The 22,766-nt window shown below is 35.3% G+C and overlaps 1 protein-coding gene across 1 annotated transcript; it reads left to right on the forward strand.

The window, feature by feature from the left end:
- Window positions 1-11,690: 11,690 nt before the first annotated feature.
- LOC143537025 (putative pectate lyase 8) lies at window positions 11,691-22,552 on the forward strand. Its single transcript, XM_077030900.1, has 7 exons — window positions 11,691-12,000; window positions 12,233-12,292; window positions 12,778-12,849; window positions 20,307-20,949; window positions 21,531-21,634; window positions 21,730-21,868; window positions 21,931-22,552. Exons 1-7 carry the CDS (start codon window positions 11,903-11,905, stop codon window positions 22,150-22,152), a joined length of 1,338 nt encoding a protein of 445 aa, XP_076887015.1. The 5' UTR covers window positions 11,691-11,902; the 3' UTR covers window positions 22,153-22,552.
- The last annotated feature ends 214 nt before the right edge of the window (window positions 22,553-22,766 follow it).

Consider the following 22,766-nt stretch of genomic DNA (forward strand, 5'->3'; position numbering starts at 1 on the left):
GACTTACCTTTGAGTTTTAATCAAATGGGTTGTGTGTATCGGGGAACACATGACGAAACAGGAATCATATAAATTTGCGTAGATGACGTCTAACAATTCTTGAAGGTATTATATATATACTAAAAACCAAAATTTATCTCTCACTATTCATCAAATGTGCCTATTTTTTGAAAGTCTCTACGTTCATTTGTCAACTTTAATTCATTAAGTTTTGTCACACAAGTATAATGAATATATTTATTAGCCATTTATTTTAATTAATCAAATTTAGTTCACTAAACTTTTGCCATGCAAGTTTAGTAAGTCTGACTTTTTTGCTTTTTTGCCTCTCTATTTTAATTACAAACTTTGGTTTATTAAATTTATTTCACAAAAAATTCATATATATATTTTTTGATCTCTCAACTTTGGTAATATATAACTTTCACCATAACAACTTAAATCTTTACTTTTTGGACCCTCAACTTTGATATTGAGACTTTTGCAACAATACTTTTAATATAACAAACCAAATTGATTTATATCAACTTTACGATGCTTACCGCCACAACACACGGTATTTTTTGAGCATGTAATATATTTAATCCGTTCCACCTCAACGTGGGGGCAAAAATACATGTTGTAATGAAAAACACATTAGAATTTACGATCCAAAGTTTGTTTTGAACGACGACTTTCTTATGTGTTAAGCCACCACTTTGGAGAGACATGTCGCCTCACACTGGCCAGACTATGTTGTCTTAACCGAACTCATGTTGGCTTTCAGAGTTTGGCTTGGGTGTTCCTCAGGGTAACTATAGTGCCGATTGCCACTTCGCAGTTGTGCCACCATAAGAGCATAACTCTTTGACGTAACACACGATGGGAGAAACCCCGGGTGGGTTTCATATTTAAACTGACAACTTTTACATAATGCATAGCTCAAATCATTCATTATCAATATCCACCCAAAATAACACAATTGGACATCAAATGTGGGTCTCCACTAGAAAATCTATGCTTTCTATTACTAGGCCACAAGTAAGACATCGATGTTTTGTGTACTTAACTTTCATAAATCTACTCACTAGTTTACTTGTAATTTTATATTGTTGAAATAATCCTAGATGTTCATTGACTCTCATACGTTATTTAGTCTCATGTGTCGTTTCTAACCATTCAATCTTTTAAATAAATAAACATTAATCATCAACTGGCTCAAAACATGTTTTGTAAAAAGTTAAGAGCTACTATACTTGTTATGATTATTTTATAAAGGTTTCTTAGTAATCAATATGAGTTCGGGACGTCATGAGACAGCTTGGTTATAGTATGGGCGTTAGAGCATTAAGAGGCTCTTTCTTTTCTTTGTACAAAAGGACCGTGAATTTATAATCAAATATAAAATATACATTTTTATCGTATCTCGTTCATTATTCAAATACCAGTGAATAATTGCTGAATTTGGAACTTTTAACGCATAATATTATATTTTGGGAAATATTAATGGATTCTGTTTTATCTGATAGTTACTTAAATAATTGGTTTTTTTATTAGTTTGGCTCTAAAATAAATAAACTCACATGGCTGATGGCTCAATAGCTCATGTAAGGTTATCCAATGCACACACAAGTAGGCCCAAAATCCAGCCACAAAACTGGCCCGTGTTTCCCTTGTTCAAGCACAAACTATGGATTTTTGAATAAACGTGAAAGAGAGAGGAGGATAAGAGAGAATTTACTTGGTCCATGGACAAGAATTATGAGAGGAAAGCCATGACTATGAGAGGAGAGGATTAAAAAAAGCGTCGCAATTGCGTAGGGAGAGAGAGAGAGAGTATGTTGGTTCGTGAGAGTAGGAGAACAGAGAAACTAAAGTGAAAACACTGCTAACCGTCAACTTTTAACAAAATAAAAACTAAGGAACAAACAAGCATTTTATTTCGACCATTTTGGTATCAAAATCAATCGTTTATATGAAACAAGGTCTTTTGGTCTTAAAACTCAATCAAAATGAATATCTTTCTATTGTTCACGATGACTTTTAGCAAAACAGTTTTATCATTAATCACATCTATCTATTCTAATAAAAGTCTACTATTTTTGCCACTTGTCAATATCATAGTCCCCGTCATTTTTTATTTTCAATCAATTTTCATATATGGTCATTATCTTTTAAGTCATTTCAATATATAACATTAAAATTATAGGTTTATTCCAACAAAATCCATTACTACATATAATAAGTATTCTTCATATGGATTGACAAGAGAAAATTAATGAATTTTGAAGCGCTAATTAAAGTGTTTATTATGGTTTATATTCAAAATAATAAACAATAAACATTCGATTCATAGTATGTGGAATGAGAACAATCGATTTGGAATAAATTCTGATAATGTCAGTGGCTAACGCTTAGCCTTTAATACCTAAAAATACATATGATTTTAAAACTAAAAGCTTTCGAGTTGACCCGAAACCTAGAATTTGAACCCAAGAACCAACCCAAATTATTCCGGTTCAAGTTCGGGTTAGTATTTTCTTGGGTTCGTGTTTCTTGGGTCATGTTAGTTTGGGTTCAGGTCCGGGTTTTCTTGGGTTGGGTTTCATGTTACTAGTAAAAAGCAGCCTTACTTTCAACGAGTAAAAATAAGAATCACTACATTATTATATGCAACTTTAAATATTCTAATATTCTTTTAACTCAGAATAATTACTATTATCTGAACATGGTTTTAATGTTAGTATGTATTTTTTATTTTTCTGGCAATTACATTCATATGAAATAAACAAATCATTTTGTTATATATAAATTTTTGTTTTTTATGTTGCTTGATTATACAATATTTAATTATATAATATAAAGTCAATTAAAAATTTGTCATACACAGAATATTAATGAAAACTAATTTATCATGATCAAACAATTTCAAATTGTAAAAATTCTAACGATAATTATATCATCAAAGTTCATGTATATGGTTTTTAGGATAATCATGTTTTTTTTTATAAACATGAGGAGATGTTCTCAAATGACATCATATTAATTGATTAAAAGCTATGATATTTTATGTGTATGAATATTTTTTTATTAGTATCATGGATATATATATTATCATTTATCTAGAGTTGGTATGTACTTGGAGAACCTTTTTTTGTCACACAAACAACTATATATAGTTATATCAAAAGTTATAAGCAGACCTATATGTTACTTTATTAAGAGTTACAAGCAGACATAAATTAAAATTTTTGATTTTTGATAAACAATGTATACCTGCTAATACAATCACAAATGTAGTAAAGGAAGTTTTGACATATTTGTAGCATATTTGTGTAATCTTAGTTATGTAATTTCTGTAATTTTAATTTAATTGTAATTGTATTAACAATATATGATCAATTTGTTGATTGTATTGCACTTAATAATCAAAGTTTAAATTTTCAACAATTATCCGTGTAATACACGAGCCTCAAACTAGTAAACATTAAAACACATTGGTAGGGGTGTATAAAACCCGGTCTAAAGTCCATACCGACTAAAAGAAAATAGTTGGATCCAAATAAACCATTTTATTTTTAAAAGAGAAAATTACGTAAAATTATGAGTTTGATTGATTGTATATGGTGTCATTAAAATTATGAGTTTGATTTATTGTTAACTTTTTATGTGTTTGGTATAGTTTCTTTGTTAAAACTGTATATCTTTTCTTTCTGCTTATTCTTTTTTTTATTATTATTTTTCTGTAAGTATAAATAATGCTTATATTATTTACCTCGATAGCGGCCAATAAATTAATTACATTCGAACACCACCATCAACCATCAATCATTGTCACCCACACTCTCTGCCATCGTCAACCACCCACGTCCACCATAAAACATTGTGAACCTTTGTCTCGAACAACACCCATTTACTATATTCCGAATTTCCGATCATCATCACACATTCAACACCTACCACTATCCGAAAATCGTAGAATTTCATCTAAATAAATCAATCTCAACCCATTAGTATCATCCTTTTTTAGCCTATGGATCGTCTCAACAAAAGTCTTTTAATCTACTGATATCAAAGTGTTGGATAAGACTTTAACTATGCAAGCGACGAGAGATCAAAATCTCATGGATGCATAAAAAAACATTAAATAACATTTATCTTACTAATTTCAACATTTGTTTTAATTGTATATGCATAACATATAACGTTGTGAATCAAATATATGACATTAATTGGGTTGTCCATTGAGTCGAATTGAAGGCTGTTTCCTTTGTCCCATTTGGATTATAGAAAAATATAAAATATAATTATTTTTGCCTACGGAATTTATGATCTAGTTGGCACCATACAACCCATGCGGAATGATACAAAACAATTGGTAAATAATAAAACAATTGGTCAATAATAAATACTATATGTTATCCATATTCTAATGAATCAACGGCGTGGATTACGTTACGCCAATGGCTCCACAGCTAGTATAAGACATTGATTCTAGATAAATGAATGATTAGTGAATACGTAATTAGTCGCCGGTGATATAGGGGAAAATGTTATGCTGCTTTTTGAAGCCAAATCATGTGCATAATCCTATTCCACAAAATACGTTTCAAATTTAATTATATTTGTTTATTTATTTATTTATTGTATAGTACATGTATAGGGGCATATTTATGTAGGGACTATTCGTGTAAAAACTTACAAGTTATATTTGTATACGACAAAGGAGTGTCTTCGCATGTATTAACCTTTTGATCATTTATACAACTCAATGTTTTCGTAACCGAATCATTCAACCCATCTTAAGCCTTAACGGTCCATTGGTTGGGCCAATCTTAAAACATGGATTATCTTCTAAATAATTTACATTTTAAAATTATATGTATAACTAATATAACATAAAATATGAATTTTTTGGTATGAATTTGCAATTTTAATAAAACATGAATATTGTATACATAAAAATATGAAGTTTAAAGTAGTAAACTTACTAATGTACTATTAAACGGATTTTCTAAGGATAAAAATGAACTCATATTCGAGCACCTAGATTGGTTCACAACTCAACCGATTCAAGTGGGAACGAACCGTATAAACTTAACCAGGGGGGATCTATTAGGGATGAGCATTTTGTCCAAAATACCCGTACCGTACCCGTATGCGTACCCGTACTCGTACCGATTTAGTATATTCGGTACGAGTATTGGTACTCATTTTTGTTGAATTTTGGTACGGGTACAATCGGGTACGGGTACGAGTACGGTACGGGTGCATTCGGTATACTGTACCCGTTTGGAATGTGTAGAGATTTTTATGTGATTCTCAATATTTACTATCTATAAATAAATTCTTTATATTCAATTCTCCATATAATAATCAAACTTATCATTATCATTATAATTAATATTAATATTTCATATAACGATTAAGGTTAATTCTCCATATTTCATTCTTCTCACTTCAACCATCATCAATCAACCAATTGTTGGAGCATCAAACATCATCAACCACCAAGCATCAACATCATTTAGATTATATATCATAAAAAACATCGACTCAAGTCAATTCATGTTGTTTGTTACTTGTAAACATATCATCACCCGGACTAATTCATGTTGTTTGTTACTCGTACCGGTGTCGGTTTCAAGATCATTAGAGATTTGGATATAAAAAAGAAAAGTGGTACATAAGCGGGTACCGTACCCAAAATACCCATACCAATACCCGTACCATACCGAAAAATTTGGTACGGGTATTCGGACACGATTTTATTGATTTTCGGTACGGGTACAATAAGATACAAGTACGGGTACGGGTACTGTCTCACGCTCATCCCTAGGATCTATAGCTAGTTTTCTGGTTCGACTGACCACTCCAACCAAGTTCTAGTAACAATGTAACATCACAAAACCCATAATTATGTTTAAATATGTTGTAAAACAAATCTTTATTGCATTCGTATATGTTATAAATCAAAATTTTTCATACAATTGTACATGTTGCAATTAGTTGTGTTCTTTGTATTTACGTGTAATGTGTTCGTGTTTTGATGTATTTAACATGTGATTGCATAAGTAAGGAGATTGAGTCGATGTTTGTTATAAGGCAATTACCTTTTTTTTAAACATGATTTAAATTGTTATACTTAAACTTTTCGAAGCACTTGAAATTTTATATACTTAAATAATTATAAATAACCTTATGAACTTTTTTTGTTCCTATGCAAACAAACTGAAGTCAAAATTTCTCAAAAGTGTAGACAAAAGGGAAGAACTCAAAAGTGCCAAACTTTTCATAAGTAGAGAATAAAAGGAAAAAAGAAATAGTCAACCATTGTGAACAAACATATATTAAAACAATTTGTTCGATATTTTAGCACTTAAAGAAATAATAAATATAATTGTAAAAACAAAACAAGATCCGTCATATCAATTATAAAAATAGCATTTTTTTTCTAACTTTTATATGTTTATGTGTTGGAGCGTAAAAAGTTCATCAACTCATGAGTTGCTTGAGATCAACTTTTTTAAACTCAAACTGAACTACACTTAAACGGCATAAACTTGAATATTAGATGCAACTCAATAAATGTGTTTTGAGTAAACCGAATTTTAGAGGATTGCAAATATGTACAAGATTATTGTTTATATTAACACAATTTATTTAAATACAATTATATTTAATCATATCTATTTATTAGAAACAATTGCATAAATACTACTCTAAACTGAAATACGTGAATATAGCAATACAACCTTTTATGTTACACATATATATTTTTTTCAGTTTAGTAAAAGCAAAAGATAACCCGTCAAACTAGTTTGTTGCCAAACACAGCCCTACAAGATCCATTCTTTTCACTTTCATATGTTGAAGATGCAATTGAGTACAAGGTACAACATCCCTTGCATAATGAACCACATGCTAAGCATAAAGTATAACATATCAAGCATGGCCCCACTAGTGTCTCCGACCATCTCTTTGTTGCTTCTATTTAAAGGTAACATGAAAAAAGTTACAACCAATCAATGAAACAAAATCATGGAAACTCATGGGTGGTTAGTCAAAAGCAAAAGCTTAAGAAACTTGTACCTTTTCACCAAATTACAACCATAATTATAATTAGGCTTAACTTCTACTATGAAGAATTATCGTTAGTGGAATCGTAACTTAAAGTGGATAATCGTATACAGTACATTGGTCATATCTTAAAACAACTGTAAGCTTTGTGCTAAAATCGCATATATCCCTTGCACACTTTAGACTCATTGTTAGTGAATAAAAGGATACTCAATTAAATATGAATGAAAATGTATATATATATTTTTTATGGATGAATGATGTTTAGAAAGTCGTAAAATAAAATAGACAATATTAGTAGACATAAGATTTAAAATAGCTAACAAAAATTGATATTTTATCTCTTCAATTTTAGAAAACTGATATATTTCAGCTTTTCGGTTTTTCTTATGGGCTTGATTTGGTTATTGATCGGTTTTCGGTTTTACATGGGGGCTTTAAATGTTTGTGTCTAAAAAAATGATAAAAAATAGTTATATTTGTTAACCAACTATCAATAAATTTGAGCATGAATTTTTTTTCCTAAAGTTATAAATTTCAGTCATAAATCCACCAAAAAATTTCAAGATAGTTTGTTTTGTTTGATATTGGAGTCCAGTTCGGTTTAACATAAAATCTTGAATTGTCGGTTATTAGTTTAGGTCGGTTAATATAGTTCAATTATGTCACTTATTTTATTTTCGATCAAAATAATTTTCTTTTGTAGTATTTTCTATTCCATATAAAGATAACAACAAATTACAATAATTAGTAGGAAAATTGGTTTAAAATACTTCCAATTATGCTCTATTGGGAAATAACCGGCCCAACTTTGCACTTGGCTGGTGGCGGTCCCAACTAAATATGTATTTGTTTTCAACGGTCCGCGACTAACGGATGGTTAACTTCGTTAATATGATACTTATGTGGCACGTCTAGTTGTCAAAATTTGCTTATGTGTCGGCTTACATGGCAACAAGGCATAATAATAATAATAATCTAAATGTTTTCTCTCTTGCAGCAACAACACTTCCGGCAAGCCATTGTAAGACCCCGTTACCGGTAGCCCTACTTTAACGTTGGATTTACTCATAAACGCAGTTCTAAATATCAGAGTTAACAAAAACTTTCGCGGAATAATAAAACTTCAACCATATCATTTTACATAACCATCAAATCATGTCTTATAAAACATTCGTAGTCAATTAAAACAAAACATAGTCTTTAAAACATCATAACATTTCTTCGAGATGCTAGTATCTTCGATTTCCATGCCATGTGTCTTCAGTTACGCGAGCTGCCTCAACCTATTTGCCTGCGTGCATACTAAAAGTCAGCTATGCTGAGTGAGTTCTAGTTAATCACATAACTTACTTTTCATACACATATACGTGCCCGAAGGTACGCATTACAACATATCAAGATCAGCATTCGTCCATACACATTCATATCTAACCATACATTATAAAGGGCGTTTCACCCTACATACCTTGGATATTTTTAGGGTCCGGTACCCTCCATCCTCGTATATTATTAGGGTCCGGTCACCCTTCATCATCGGATATTATTAGGGTCCGGTACCCTTCATCCTCGGATATTATTAGGGTCCGGTACCCTTTCTTCCATAGCTTCACACTATACCTGTCCTTAAATATTTTTCCTGACAATACGTGCAATCTCCAATGAGCGTTCACGTACCATTAACTTATCATACGTACATTATGCATACATCATAAATATTCATACATGCATCTTATCTTACATCATACATAGCAATCACGTCTTTAGCTACCACCTGACGGTACATGCAATATCCGAAGATCGTTCACGCACCGTCAAGCAATCATCATACATACATCATACAAGGCATACACTTACCACTTAAGGTAAGTGTATTAACTATCACATCGAGTATGCACACAACCCCGAAAACATAACAAGGAAGTGGGGCTAGAAACTCACCTTAATGCGGTTGCGTTCACCGTTTTACGGTTATTCCCTTCTTGAGCTATGCACGACTAACTGTATAATAATTATACGTTTCAGTAAACTATCACTACACATATCGCCTTTCTAGTTTAATTATTACCCTCAACGAACGGGGGTCCGGGGGCAGCGCCCCTGGCAGCGGGGTTCTAGGGGCGGCAGCCCCTAGCAAGGTCCAAGGGGCGGCAGCCCCTGGCTGGGGTTAAGCTGCCAGGTCAGCTTGGAAAAATTTTATTTTCATTAACTGTCTTAACACATTTTCCATTAGCATTTTGAATCATTGAATAATATGCTACTTAAAAGTTCAAGGGCTTATTTGTAATTAAATCATTCTTTTCTAAGTCCAGGGACCATTCTGTCATTTCGTTAAACTTCTAATTCGTTACTTATCTTTAACGAACTGACTTGCCATGACGAACTGGTTCTTGTAACGAATTGAACCTTTAACGAACTGGTTACTTACACGAATTGGACTTTTAACGAACTGGACTCTTAACGAATCAGTCCATGTAGCGAACCAGTCCAAGTAGCGAATTGGACCTTCTAATTCGTTATCTCCTTTAACGAACTGGTCATAACGAATCAAGGGTAATTCGTTACCATTTTCCCTTAACGAATTGGATACGAACTACAGCTAGTTCGTTAATCTTTCCTTAGCGAATCAGTTGACGAATTACCTTTAATTCGCTAGTTATTCCTTAGCGAACTAGGGTTAGGTCAGATTTGTCAGAACATTCCCTGACAACCTCGTACACGTTTTTCCGGCGCCGCCATTGCCGGAAAACTCACCGGAAAAACGTATCTTCACCGTTTTACACCGTTTTTCATCGTTTTTCGTCCCGTTCGATCCAGATCTGAGCTAGGGTGACCCCTAAGCTCATATTAGGTTCGGTTTATACCCGATTCCACCCGGATCTCATGACTTAAACGGTTTAACGGTGTCGTCTCGTCGTTTCATGATTATATCTAACGGATTTAAGCTCAAACAATAAAATACTATCATTACCTCGGGTCGGTTCTCGGTTTCCTTCTCGATATCGGTTTAGAGAGAGAGAGAGAGAACTAGAGAGAGAATCTTAAGTGTGTGTTTTGGATGGTGTAAGAGATATGTGTAAATGAATTAAATGGAGGATTAAGGGTATATATATTTTTTATCATGGGCTTAAGCCCATGGTCTTTCCTTCATTCCTCTATAACCCAAGTCCATAACCCATATCCATTTAACCAACACAAGTCCATCTCGTATTATATTCAACTAAACCGATAACGACCCGCTATAAAATAAACGAACTTTATTTTATTAATATAATCGAAAGTAGGATGTTACAGCCATCCACCTCAGCCTACCATCGTTGTCGGCCGCTACCCACCTCCACCACAGTCACCATCATTGTTGGCCACCACCCACCTCCACCACAACTCACCATCTCTTACAGCACAACAACTCCCTCCCATCACCCCTTTCTTTTCTGTCCAATACCGTCGCCGCCATCACTTCCTTCTCCGGTGAGACTCCACCACCTTCTCCGACAAGCCCTAATCTCTATCCGACCCAGTGGTGATGGTTAGAACCTTTAAAACCCTAATGCTAACTTTTACTTAGTCATTCCATTGAACCCACATATAACTCAACAAAAGATGTGCGTCATGCATCTATGGCTAACAAGGTTAAATTCAATTTCAATTCAACTCATCACCATCGTGTCATCGTTCTTCCCGTGGTTTCAATTTCAAGTTCGAGAGACAATCGCCGATAAAATTAGTTTATGAGATGAATCGAACATTAGATATGGATTTGGATCTGAAACTTGATTACCGGCGTGTTTAGGGTTGATCGGAAGCAGATGGCTCGTTTTAGGGTCGATTGTTGCGTGCTTGATTTTGGGGAAGATGATTTTGATAAAGAAGATGCAGGTTTGAGAACACAATGGTGGTGGTAACTGTGCTTTACGAGAGAGAGAGAGAGAGAGAGTAATAAAAAATGATATTTTGCCACATAAGCTGCAACCTAAGCAAATTTTGACAATTAGACGTGCCACATAGCATCATATTAACGGAGTTAACCATCCGTTAGTCGTGGACCGTTGAAAATAAATACATATTTAGTTGGGACTGCCACCAGCCAAGTGCAAAGTTGGGTCTGTTATTTGTCAGTAGAGCATAGTTGGAGTATTTAAAACTAATTTTCCTAATTAGTAAGAGAATGAAACTATTGGTGGGGTGAATTTTTTTTTAGTAAAGTTACATAAAACATTTATAGAAATTTTTTTACATAATTTTGTTTGAACGACAATTTCGGTTATATAAGAGACTTGAATCTAAGACCTCTCAATCACTTAAAGTTTTTAAAACATGTTTAACTATTTTTATGAGTTAAACACTATTGTATAAATATATAATAACCTTTTTCTTTATAAATAGTTATTAGACTTAAAGACATAAAGTAACTTCCGACTTGATCTTTATGGTCTACCATCCTTAACTTTTTGTCTAGTGACAGTTTTTCATATTAAAAAAACTTAAGTTACCACTATGAAAGAATTACTATCTCAGTTTACAACATATTGTTTTATATCATAAAATAAAAAATAAAAAAATAAAAACCTTACATGTAACGGACGGAAAAAGAATTCCACGTGGGCGTCAGGTTACATGTAACAAAATCAACATCACCTAACGAATAACGACGGACAGAATTATTTTAACGGCCGTTAACTTTTAACAACCTCTGCTTTAAGCTTATATAAATCAGGCGGTTAAGCAGAAGCTGCAGTCTGACTTCCTACATCCATCGGCCCACACCACACTGTTCCTCCGTGCTCTCTGTATCCTCATCGGAAACACGCACAAACACATTCACACACACAGTGCGTGACCAATGGAGGTACACAAGAAATTGTTCGCTGTATGTTCATTTCTCGTTCTGATGGTGTTAATTGCCACCGTAGTACACAAAAACAACGCCTCAAACCCTAGGTATGGATATATCTTCGTTATTTAAATGTTCGTTAACGGGATTGTGTAGTTTCAGCTCAACTATGTGTATTCGGAGCTTATATATTATTATTACCGTTTTTCATCATCTGCATTGTTGAATTCTGAGTGATTGTTTTGAATTGATGTGTTAATTAATTAGGTTTAGAGTTTTATTTTAGCTGAATCTGAAGCTTACATTTGTTTTTGTATCATATGTGAATATACATTACAGGATTGTGGAAGCAGAGGAGTTGCAGAACCAGAGCTCATTCAACTCATCAATGGCGGCAAGGTATAAACTAAATACAATTTATACTTACTTTTAGCTTAAGTATTTTAATAATAATAATAATAAGTATGATTATTGTGTAAATTAACGAATCAGAAATGAAGAATCATAATAACCGTTGAGATCCTAATTGCATTTCATCTTCTTCAGATTCTAAAACCGTTTTCTGTTTATTGTTTGTTGTTGTTTTTGTTTGTTCATTCTCTCCACTTTCTGACCGTTATAACCGTAAAATAGTGGCACCATTATGTTTCTCTCTCACACACTGAGTGTGAGTGTGATATATATATATATATAGAGAGAGAGAGAGAGTGTGTGTGTGTGTACTTTTTTGTGTCTGATCCCAGTACACTTGTTCCCACCACACGCTGTCGAGTGGTGAGAGCACTTTAATGGCGGTGCGTGTTTGCTTGTTGAGACAAAGAAGAAGATTAAATAGAAGTGTTTATTGTTTTAAGAAGCTAATTTGGGTTATTTTGTGGACACAGATCAAAGGAGGCTGAAGCTTTGAATGAGAAGGCAGTTCAAGATCCTGAAGAAATTGTCTCCCTTGTTGAAATGTAAGAATATGCATATACAAATTTAGTTTTTGATGGGAAATTGTGGATAAGAGTATTATTCATGGTTAAAATATTGAAAGAAAATGACACAATACAACTATATAGTTTTTAACTTTATTTTAAATGGATATTAGTGACATGGGGATGGCAAACCTAAGCAAATGCTTTGAGGCATGGTTTCATATTTTCGGCGTCACACATAACAAGATCTTTTTTATTTTTCTAATAATAAGTGACATTCTAAAACACATATGGTTAAAATTGTAAGACAATTCCTCAAATCATTTCGTTTTTTTAGAACAACAAATTTCATAAACCACAGAGTAGCAAGAAGCTAGCAAACATACAACAAAGAAAGCTTATAACTCAAATTTACACCAATCTTTCCAAAGCAAATTTTTAAAGAATGACCGATTTTTAATCCAAAGAAAACTCGTAGATTTGATGTCCTCCATCGTTTTGGAGATGCTAGCCGTCTTGTTTTGAAAAACCGCCTCGTTCCGGGTCTTCCATATACACCAACACGCTGTAAGAATTACACCGTAAAGCACCTTATTTTTCTTGAGCCCCAAGTTGCTGTATTCGTATTCATGAATGGTAAGTAAATCCCGGACCGAGAAAGCGAAAATCGGAGGAATATTACACCAATTACTAACAAATTGCCAAATTAACGTGGCAAAATAACATGAGGTGAGAAGGTGGTCACTAGTCTCCTCGTAATCGCCACAAAGACGACAAGTCGATCCCACGTCAACATTTCTTTTAACGAGAGCCACATAAGTCGGAAGCCTATCCATTTCCGCCTTCCAAGCAAGAATGTTGATCTTAATCGGAACCCAACTATTCCACTTTATAGTAAATGGGACAGACATGTTGGAGTTTTTGAAAAGAATTTGTTTCATGGAAGCAACCGTGAAAACACCCGCTAAATCGTTATCCCAAATCCAACGGTCTGGGGTGTTATTAACAATCACCAACTGCAACATATTTAAACAAACCGACAACTCGTTGGTCTCAGTTTGATTCAGGCTCGAACGTTTCCACCTCCATTTCCAAACTATATTCCCATCAACAACCTCAAAACAAGACTGAATTAAACAAACTTTATCCTTTACGATCAAAAACAGATTTGGGAAGACTTCTCTTAAAGGGACGGGAGTGAGCCACGGGTCTATCCAAAATCTGATTTTATCTCCCATACCCAAAACTCCCTTAATGAGACTGGTCAAATTGAGGTTGGAAAAAGCAAGACGATTTTCCATTTTTGCAATTGTGTTCCAAGTACCTGGCAGTTTACTTGAGTGTGGTAAAATAGGCCAAGACCTATTGGAAGAGTGTAATGAACTGACCACCTTTCTCCATAATGCAAGCGGTTCGGTCTTGAATCTCCACCACCACTTGGTGAGAAGAGCAATATTAGCGTCTCTAAGCGGGGTAAGACCTAAACCGCCAGCCTTTTTGGGAATAGTAACTCGATTCCAACTAACCCAACAAATTTTATTTTTATCTTCGCTTCCTCCCCAAAAGAATCTTATTCTTTTCGCTTCTAACAGTTCAATTATCTTACACGGGGCTTTGAAGAGAGAAAAAAAATAAGTGGGGAGAGTTTCCATCACCGACTTAACAAGCGTTAATCTTCCTCCAATAGATAAAACAGAAGCCTTCCAAAGAGAGAGCCTTTTATCAAAAGCTTCAAGAACCGAATTCCAGTTGGAAATTCGATTCATATTAGCACCGATGAGGATACCAAGATAATTACAAGGAAAGGTACCCGGGCTGCATCCAATCAACTTAGCAAAATACGAAACCTCATCTGCGTTCACCTTTATACCCAAAAGATTAGATTTTGAGTAGTTTATTTGAAGACTGGAAACTAAGTGAAAACATCTTAACAAGCGAGCCATGTTTAAAACATTTTCCTTAGACCACTCCCACACAAGAATGGCGTCATCGGCATAAAGAAGATGAGAAACGGTGGGCCCATTGTTTGGTAAAGACACGCCGCGAAAGATACCCAAGTCATTAGCTTTATTTAGCATGCATGAAAAAGCTTCCATCCCGATTATGAAGAGAAAAGGCGAGAGAGGATCGCCTTGTCTCACACCTCTTTGAAACTGGAATTCAAAAGAGGGTGAACCATTAACAAGGACCGAGGATCTTGCCGACGCTAGAATACTACTAATCCAGCCCCGCCATTTGACCGGAAAATTCATCTGCTCATGTACAGTAAGTAAGAACGACCAATTGATATGGTCGAAGGCCTTTTCGAAATCAATCTTGAAGAGCAAAAGTTTGGACTTCTTTTTTTAAGCCCACACAATGAGTTCATTAATGATAAGAGGGCCATCGATTATATTCCACCCCTTTAGGAATCCAGATTGAGTGTCCGAGATAACCGAACCAATCACTAATTTCAACCTATTGGCGAGGACTGCTGAAATAACTTTGCGTATGCAACCGATAAGGTTAATAGGTCTGAAATCTTGAAAACCGGCAGGGTCGTTGACTTTGGGGGAGAGCAAGATAAAAGAGGAACTGCACCCTTGAGAAATGGATTCGGACTCATAAAAAAACTGTAACAGATTTACTAAATCTGTACCCAGAAAGTTCCAAAACCGTTTAATGAACCGAAAGTTAAAACTACCCGGACCAGGGGCTCGATCATCGCCACAATCCCAAACCGCACTCTTGATTTCGGCAGCCGAGAAAGGGATGATAAGCGAATTGGCTTCAGAAACAGAAAGACGTTTAATACCTGGGCACATAAAAGATGGCCTAGAAGTCGATGTTTTTTTAAATCGATTAGAGAAGAATTTACACGCCTCCCGTTTTATAACTTTTGGATTGTTATTCCAGATCCCATTCACCACCATGCCATGAACCTTATTTTTTATCTCTTTGCTTTTAATAAGACCATGGAAAAAAGATGAGTTATCATCCCCATAGGAGGTCCATTTGATTCTAGACATTTGTCTTAAATCTTTGGATTTAAAGTCTGCAATTTTCGAGAGGCCCGCTTTACATTCCGCCTGAATCCATAATTCTTCCTCTAATAAATACCGATCTTCTGAGATACCATCGATCTTGAATAATTCGTAGGTAAAATTATGAAAATCCTCGTCCTCTTTCTTTTTGGAATCTGCCCACCAACCTTTCAACGAAGATTTAATATGTTTCAACTTATTGGCAAGTATCATGTAAGGAGGGCCAATAAATGAAAACGAATCCAAAGCTTGTTTGACAGTTTCTTCATAACCAGGCCTATCCAGCCACGAGTTAAAAACTCGAAAGGGAAGAGGCCCAAAATCAATCGGGTCAGTGACCAATATGATCGGCGAGTGATCCGAAAGAAACCGGGGAAGAGCGGTCAGACACGCATCAGACCAAAGCTCGATAAAATTGTGACAGACCAAAAATCGATCAATTTTACTTAATTTGACCTTTGACCCTTTCCCCAATTCCCCTTGCAGAAAGTGAATCGCCTACCCTTCATAGCATACTCAGTTAGTCCGGCGGAAAAGATGAACTCGTTAAAGTCTTTGGCCTCAACGGGATTACAAATCGAGTTTTTTCGATCCTCGGGAGATCTAACAGCGTTGAAGTCTCCAAATAAAACCCACGTCCCCGGATAAGAATCTTTGAGAAGACGGATTTCTTCCCAAAGAATCCGTTTAGCTCTAATACATTGAGAAGCATACACATTAAGGATATGGAACAGAGAGTCTTGTCCTTTTATATAACCGGAGACCAGGAGGTAATTTCTGTTTTTAGCAATGTTTGACATCGAGAACACGTTTGGATCCCACATACTAAGAATACCCCTGACCTGCCATATGCTACCACCACTTCTGAACTAAAAGAATGTTTCCCCCAAAAGGAATGCAAATTAATCCCAGACATGTCAACAAACTGAGTTTCTTGGAACCCCATAAAGCGTATTTTGTGAGTGTTTCTCAAATGCCGCACCCAATTAGCCTTGTCGGCATGCCCCAAACCTCGGATATTAAGGCTTAAAAAATTCATTTGAGACAAGAGAAATTTACCTCCCCTTCAACAAGCTTTCGCACTTCATTGCCAAAATTATGCAGATCAGCACCTACTGCCTCCCCGACTTGAATCGAAATAACCACTTCTTCCTCTAAGCGTCTGTGTTCCATGTCAGATTGAGTGTCCATATCGACCTGTAGAGGATCTGGTTCCTGCCCGGTTGCCGACGTACTCGGTTGACCAATGGGGGAAAATAAAATTCCAATTGGAATTACCTGAAGCTGAGTTGGTATGCACTGAATTAGAGATCATCCTCCTACTGACCTGCGATTTCTTTTCAAACTGTTGCCACCTTTTTAACTTAATAAATCCGGGAGGAGGTGTGTTCAAGTCAGAGATTGGATCTTGTGTATTAGGCCCAACATTAAAGTCTTCAGGCTCAGGAGAAGGTCTTCTAAGTCTTTTACGAGGATTAGGCCCACCAGTAGTAGAGGCCCCGACGAGTGTATCACCCTCCCAACAGAATTACCAATAAGATCAAAAGTATCCCGAGACCAAAGATGGGCTGGAACCTCTCTGATCCCGATCCAAGCCAAACGGTCAGGTTGTCGCTCCAAAGATTTGAAAGAAACTTTCCATGAAATCGATGGCCTGATCTACTTTGGAGAAAGAAACAAGGACGTTTAATCCAATATAGATATTGCCAAAGGAGCTGACAAATCCTTCTTTATCCAATACATTGAAAAAACGAATGAAACCGAAGTTATTGCCAAACTTATCTTTCTTCCTTGCTAGATAAACCAAACCGTAGCAAGGTCCCCAAAGTCTTTGAATTTTGTCTTCTTCATAAATTCCATCAGGAATGTTGGAGACAAAGATACTAGTGGTGGGTAACCTTACTGCGAGATGCCTCCACCTTCTTTCTTTGTTTACTCTTCCATCCCTCTTGATGTTGACTCCGATTGGTTCTTCCGAGATCCGTCGGCATCCTCTCTCTCCGTGTGTGTGTTTTTTAAAAGTTATAATATAATAACAATATTTATGATGTTATAATTTTACTTTTTTTTTCCATAAAATAAACCAATTTCATATTTTAAAAAAAATACAAATTACCATATTTGTTTACCTACTAGAGGTGAAAAGAGAAGACGAGCATGTAAATTTATAAGAATAAAAGGTGATGTGTATTTAACAATAGTATACATTTTTTTTATTTTTTTGCTAGGCTTATTTTAACAATGCATATTAAAACACTTAACTTACTAATCGAGCATGCTCGAGTTCGATTCATTTAACTCAAGACTCATTAAAGAGACTTAACAAAAATTTATAAATAACAAATTCGTTTAGCGAGTTTTGTCGAGTTTGATTTTGAAAAGCGTGTGATCGGCTCAACTTGCATAAAATTGTCTAGACTTATTAGCCCGTGTCATGTGTCAAATTTACTATAGCAGAGGAAACCTGAAATCAACCCATGTGAACCTACCAGACCTAAACGAAATCAGTCTACATAACTTTGCACGTGGTTTTCTGATTGCTTTTTGACATCTTTGCAACCAGTTTTAACAGAAACCCTAATTGGCTATTGGCATTGCATGTTAATTTCAGTACCTTTTAACCTTTTTGTATGTAAAGAACTCATTTAACTTTTACAATTGACAAAATGATAAAACTGGTCCTTTACGTTTGCATCAATTTTCAATAGTCGTTCTTTACAAAAATGAGTGCCAGAAAACATCCTTTATGTTAAAAAACCCTATCACGTTATGTCCTTTGGCCCTAACCCGGTTAATTTTTGTCGTTAAGTCTAGTCATGTGCAAGCCACATGAGGGTATATTTGTAATTTTACATATTTGTTTAATAATTAAATATAAAGAAATAGATATACTTCTTTTCTCTCTCTACTCCCTCTTTCATTACAACATATAACCATCGCCACCTACTAGGTGGTTCCCCTAAACCGATCTGAAACACCACTTGATTCTCTTTCTCTACAAAACTGAACCGCCGACCGTTACACCTCCACCGACCGTCACAGCCACCTACATGGTGGTTCCCCCAAATCTGATCTGAAACACCACTTGTGCAGATCTGAAACAAGTCACATCTAAACATTTCATCATGGTTGATGTGGTGGCGGTTTGGTGTAAGTGAACGGAAATCGAAGATCCGCCGTAACCGTTGCCGGGATTACGCATGTAACTCCCCTAGGGTTGACCCGTGGTTTTTGTTGAAGAAGATGAAGATGAGGTGGTGGGTTTTATGGTGAAGCTGATAAAGTTCTTGATTTGAAGGAAGAGTCACCGAAGATGATGTTAGTAGAGTCTCTCAAGATGGTGGCGGTGGTGGAGTAGCCGGAGATGGTGGTGGAGTCATCGGAGATGATTGTGATTGTGTGGTGGTGGTATGTTGTGTTGAGGATTTGAGGTGATAGTACAGAGAGAAAGATGAGAGAGGGGAATAGAGATGAATGGTCTTAGTTATCATTTTCTTTATTTTTAGTTTTCAAATAAATATGCAAAATTACAAATATACCCTCATGTGGCTTGCTCATGACTAGACTTAGCGACAAAAATTAACCGGGTTAGAGCCAAAGGACATAATGTGATAGAGTTTTTTTTACCATAAAGGATGTTTTCTGGCATTCATGTTTGTAAATGACGACCATTGAAAATTGATTCAAACATAAAGGATGAGTTTTGCCATTTTGTCTTTATAATTTCCATAATACCTATGTTCCCATGTATTCGTTGCGTATGCGAAATAGTTTTCTTTTAAGTTATCAAAATCTGTAAATTTTTTTTCGCTTATCTTTGCCATGTGACACGCATGTGCCCCAAAGACACATAATAATCTTTATTTGATTTGACTGATGTGCTTTCAATTTGTCCATACTTCAAACCCAATGACGTAAATTGACCCTTGTTGCGTAATAAAACATGATTGATTTCATCTTCATATGATGATAACATTGGCAATTGGATGTTGAACAATCTTTACAAAATCCTTCTGATAGATTCCATGTAATTGGGTAGGTAGATTGGGGATAAAATATATCAAAATATGGTTCATTTCATATATTATTAAACCTACCATAAAAATACTTGTTTTCTTGTATCTTTGATCATTCTGACCCAACCTGCTATATATGTTCATTTAAATTTGCAATTTTGAAAAGTGTCCGATTCAAATAAGCTTAATCGAATTCGGGTTTATTCGGATAGTCCAAATAAGCAATAAAGTTACAAAGATTTAGAAAACAATTAATGTTTAATAATTAAAGTTTACAAAAACGTATATTATTTGAATTCAGGTTATTCGAATCGGTTATTTTCAAGATTCGCAAACGTATATTATTTGAATTCGGGTCGAATATGGACTAGATTAATAACCCGAATTCAATTCAGTTTGAACTTCTATTATTACACATTGCATTCAAATAATAAACATTCCTGATAATTATGTGCAGGAGCATGAGAAACAGTACTGAGAGGAGAAAACTAGGATATTTCTCATGTGGGACCGGTAACCCAATCGACGACTGCTGGCGCTGCGACCCCAACTGGCACCGCAACCGCAAGCGTCTTGCAGACTGTGGCATTGGGTTCGGACATAACGCAATAGGAGGCCGTGAAGGTCGTTTCTATGTAGTCACCGACCCCCGAGACGATGACCCAGTCAACCCAAGGCCCGGGACTCTACGCCACGCTGTCATACAAACCGCCCCACTGTGGATTGTGTTCAAACGTGACATGGTTATTCAACTAAAGCAAGAACTTATTATGAACAGCTTTAAAACCATTGATGCACGTGGAGTCAATGTTCACATAGCTAATGGAGCTTGTTTAACACTTCAACACATTACTAATGTTATTATTCATGGTTTACATATTCATGACTGTAAACCGACTGGTAACGCGTTGGTTAGAAGCTCTCCGTCTCATTATGGCTGGAGGACAATGGCTGATGGTGATGCGATCTCCATATTTGGATCGAGTCATATTTGGATCGATCATAACTCTCTTTCTAACTGTGCTGATGGGCTCATTGATGCGGTCATGGGCTCCACTGCCATCACCATTTCTAATAACCACTTTGCACACCACAATGAGGTCAGTAAATCTTCACATTATAACTAAAAGTGACAAATTGTGCTGGCTTGGGTGTTTACAAACCGTTTGAAATACATCGAACCGTTTAAACTAACGAACGTTGTCCGATTTGGAGGGTTTCAGATCTATATGGTTTGATTTTAGTGGTTTAATGGACAATGGTTCTGCTGACTGTTAAAACTTTGAACTGGCTGTTTAAACCGAACTATCTTTATTATTCTTAAATATTTAATACAATCTAAGGATTTAAAAAATAACATTATAAAACCTTCTTACAGTTTCTTAAAACCATACTTAGCGGTTCAACTCAGAATTTTGTAAAATATGTTCAATCGAACCGTGAACATGGGTTGTAACGAGCTAAAATGTCTTTTATAAAAAAATATGTATATTTTCTTCTATACATTCAAATCGTTAAAACCTTTACAGTTTTTAAAACCATAGTTAGCGGTTTCGATTTGGAAAACAAAAATATAATAATATGTTGTTTTATACATAATTAGGTTGGTTATAATCCTCACCTCATGATTTAAAGAGAGATAATAATTTATGTACCTGTAATAATTAGTTTTGTAAAACAGGTGATGTTGTTGGGTCATAGTGACTCTTATGTAAGAGACAAGATGATGCAAGTGACTATTGCATATAACCATTTTGGTAAAGGTTTAATTCAGAGAATGCCAAGGTATTAATTAATTATTATTATCACTGATTAATGTATTTAATTCTCTGTTTGTGTACATATATCTGACACTGAAAAATAAATAAAAAAAATTGCAGATGCAGACATGGGTATTTCCATGTGGTGAACAATGACTACACTCACTGGGAGATGTATGCCATTGGTGGAAGTGCAGGTCCCACCATCAACAGCCAAGGCAATAGATATCTTGCCCCTGCTAATCCTTTTGCTAAAGAGGTACCATTTATTTAACTATATTTATAAAACTATAAATTTATATAACATAATGGTAATTACAGGTTACAAAGAGGGTGGATACTGATGCAAGTAAATGGCATGGGTGGAATTGGAGATCAGAAGGTGACCTGCTTCTTAATGGTGCTTATTTTACTCCGTCTGGCGGTGGTGCATCCGCAAGCTATGCTAAAGCTTCAAGTTTAGGGGCCAAGTTATCTAGCATGGTTGCCACCATTACCGCCAATGCGGGTGCTCTTAACTGTCGTAGAGGTCACCAATGCTAGCAAGTCTCTCACCGTTTGAATTTTCACTATCAAAGTGTCCAGTCTCGTTTTTCTTGGCGTGCGTTTTTTTTTTCACACTCCTTTTATCATCACGTTGTTGTGTGTCGTGCAACCTCGGCCAAGATCGAAGTGTTGTTAACGACTTGCGACTTTGTGTTTTAGATCTAACTAGGTATATTGGTTTTTGGTCAAAAGATGTTATTTTTTTCTTGTTTTTGAAGTGTAATTTCGGTTTCTTGAGTTGTAATGTCGAAGCTACTTGGGTCATGAAATGAAAAGATATTTTTTGTTAATATGGCGTGGGGATTATTATAAGTATTTTAATATTGTTGTGGTCATGATGATGATGTTTACCACCAGAATTGAAGACTTTTCTTTTGTCAAAGCTTTTTGTAATGATCTTGTCTAAGACATTGGATCCAATGTGTACAATGACCATTTTCATTCATGCTGTATTTGACTTTGTTCAAGTATGTAAATGAGTCAAGCTCCCCACATCTATTCGGGATTGGTTTGCTAAATCTCAGATTTTCGAGCAAAAAATAAGTGTGTTTAATAAACGAGCTTGAGCCTGAGCATTACCTATGTAATTCAAGTACACGAGTCTAAATGGT

The sequence above is a fragment of the Bidens hawaiensis genome, unplaced genomic scaffold (genome assembly GCF_021521415.1).
Source record: "Bidens hawaiensis isolate Kalapana, Puna unplaced genomic scaffold, B.hawaiensis_p1.1 tig00011076_1, whole genome shotgun sequence".
NCBI classification, from domain to species: domain Eukaryota; kingdom Viridiplantae; phylum Streptophyta; class Magnoliopsida; order Asterales; family Asteraceae; genus Bidens; species Bidens hawaiensis.

What these genes read in the sequence shown, in the direction of transcription:
- LOC143537025 (XM_077030900.1), top strand. Translation starts at nt 11,903, where the DNA reads ATGGAGGTACACAAGAAATTGTTCGCTGTATGTTCATTTCTCGTTCTG. An exon ending in AACAACGCCTCAAACCCTAG is followed by an intron (nt 12,001 to 12,232) that starts GTATGGATATAT and finishes TATACATTACAG; the next exon opens with GATTGTGGAAGCAGAGGAGT. An exon ending in TTAATTCAGAGAATGCCAAG is followed by an intron (nt 21,635 to 21,729) that starts GTATTAATTAAT and finishes AAAAAATTGCAG; the next exon opens with ATGCAGACATGGGTATTTCC.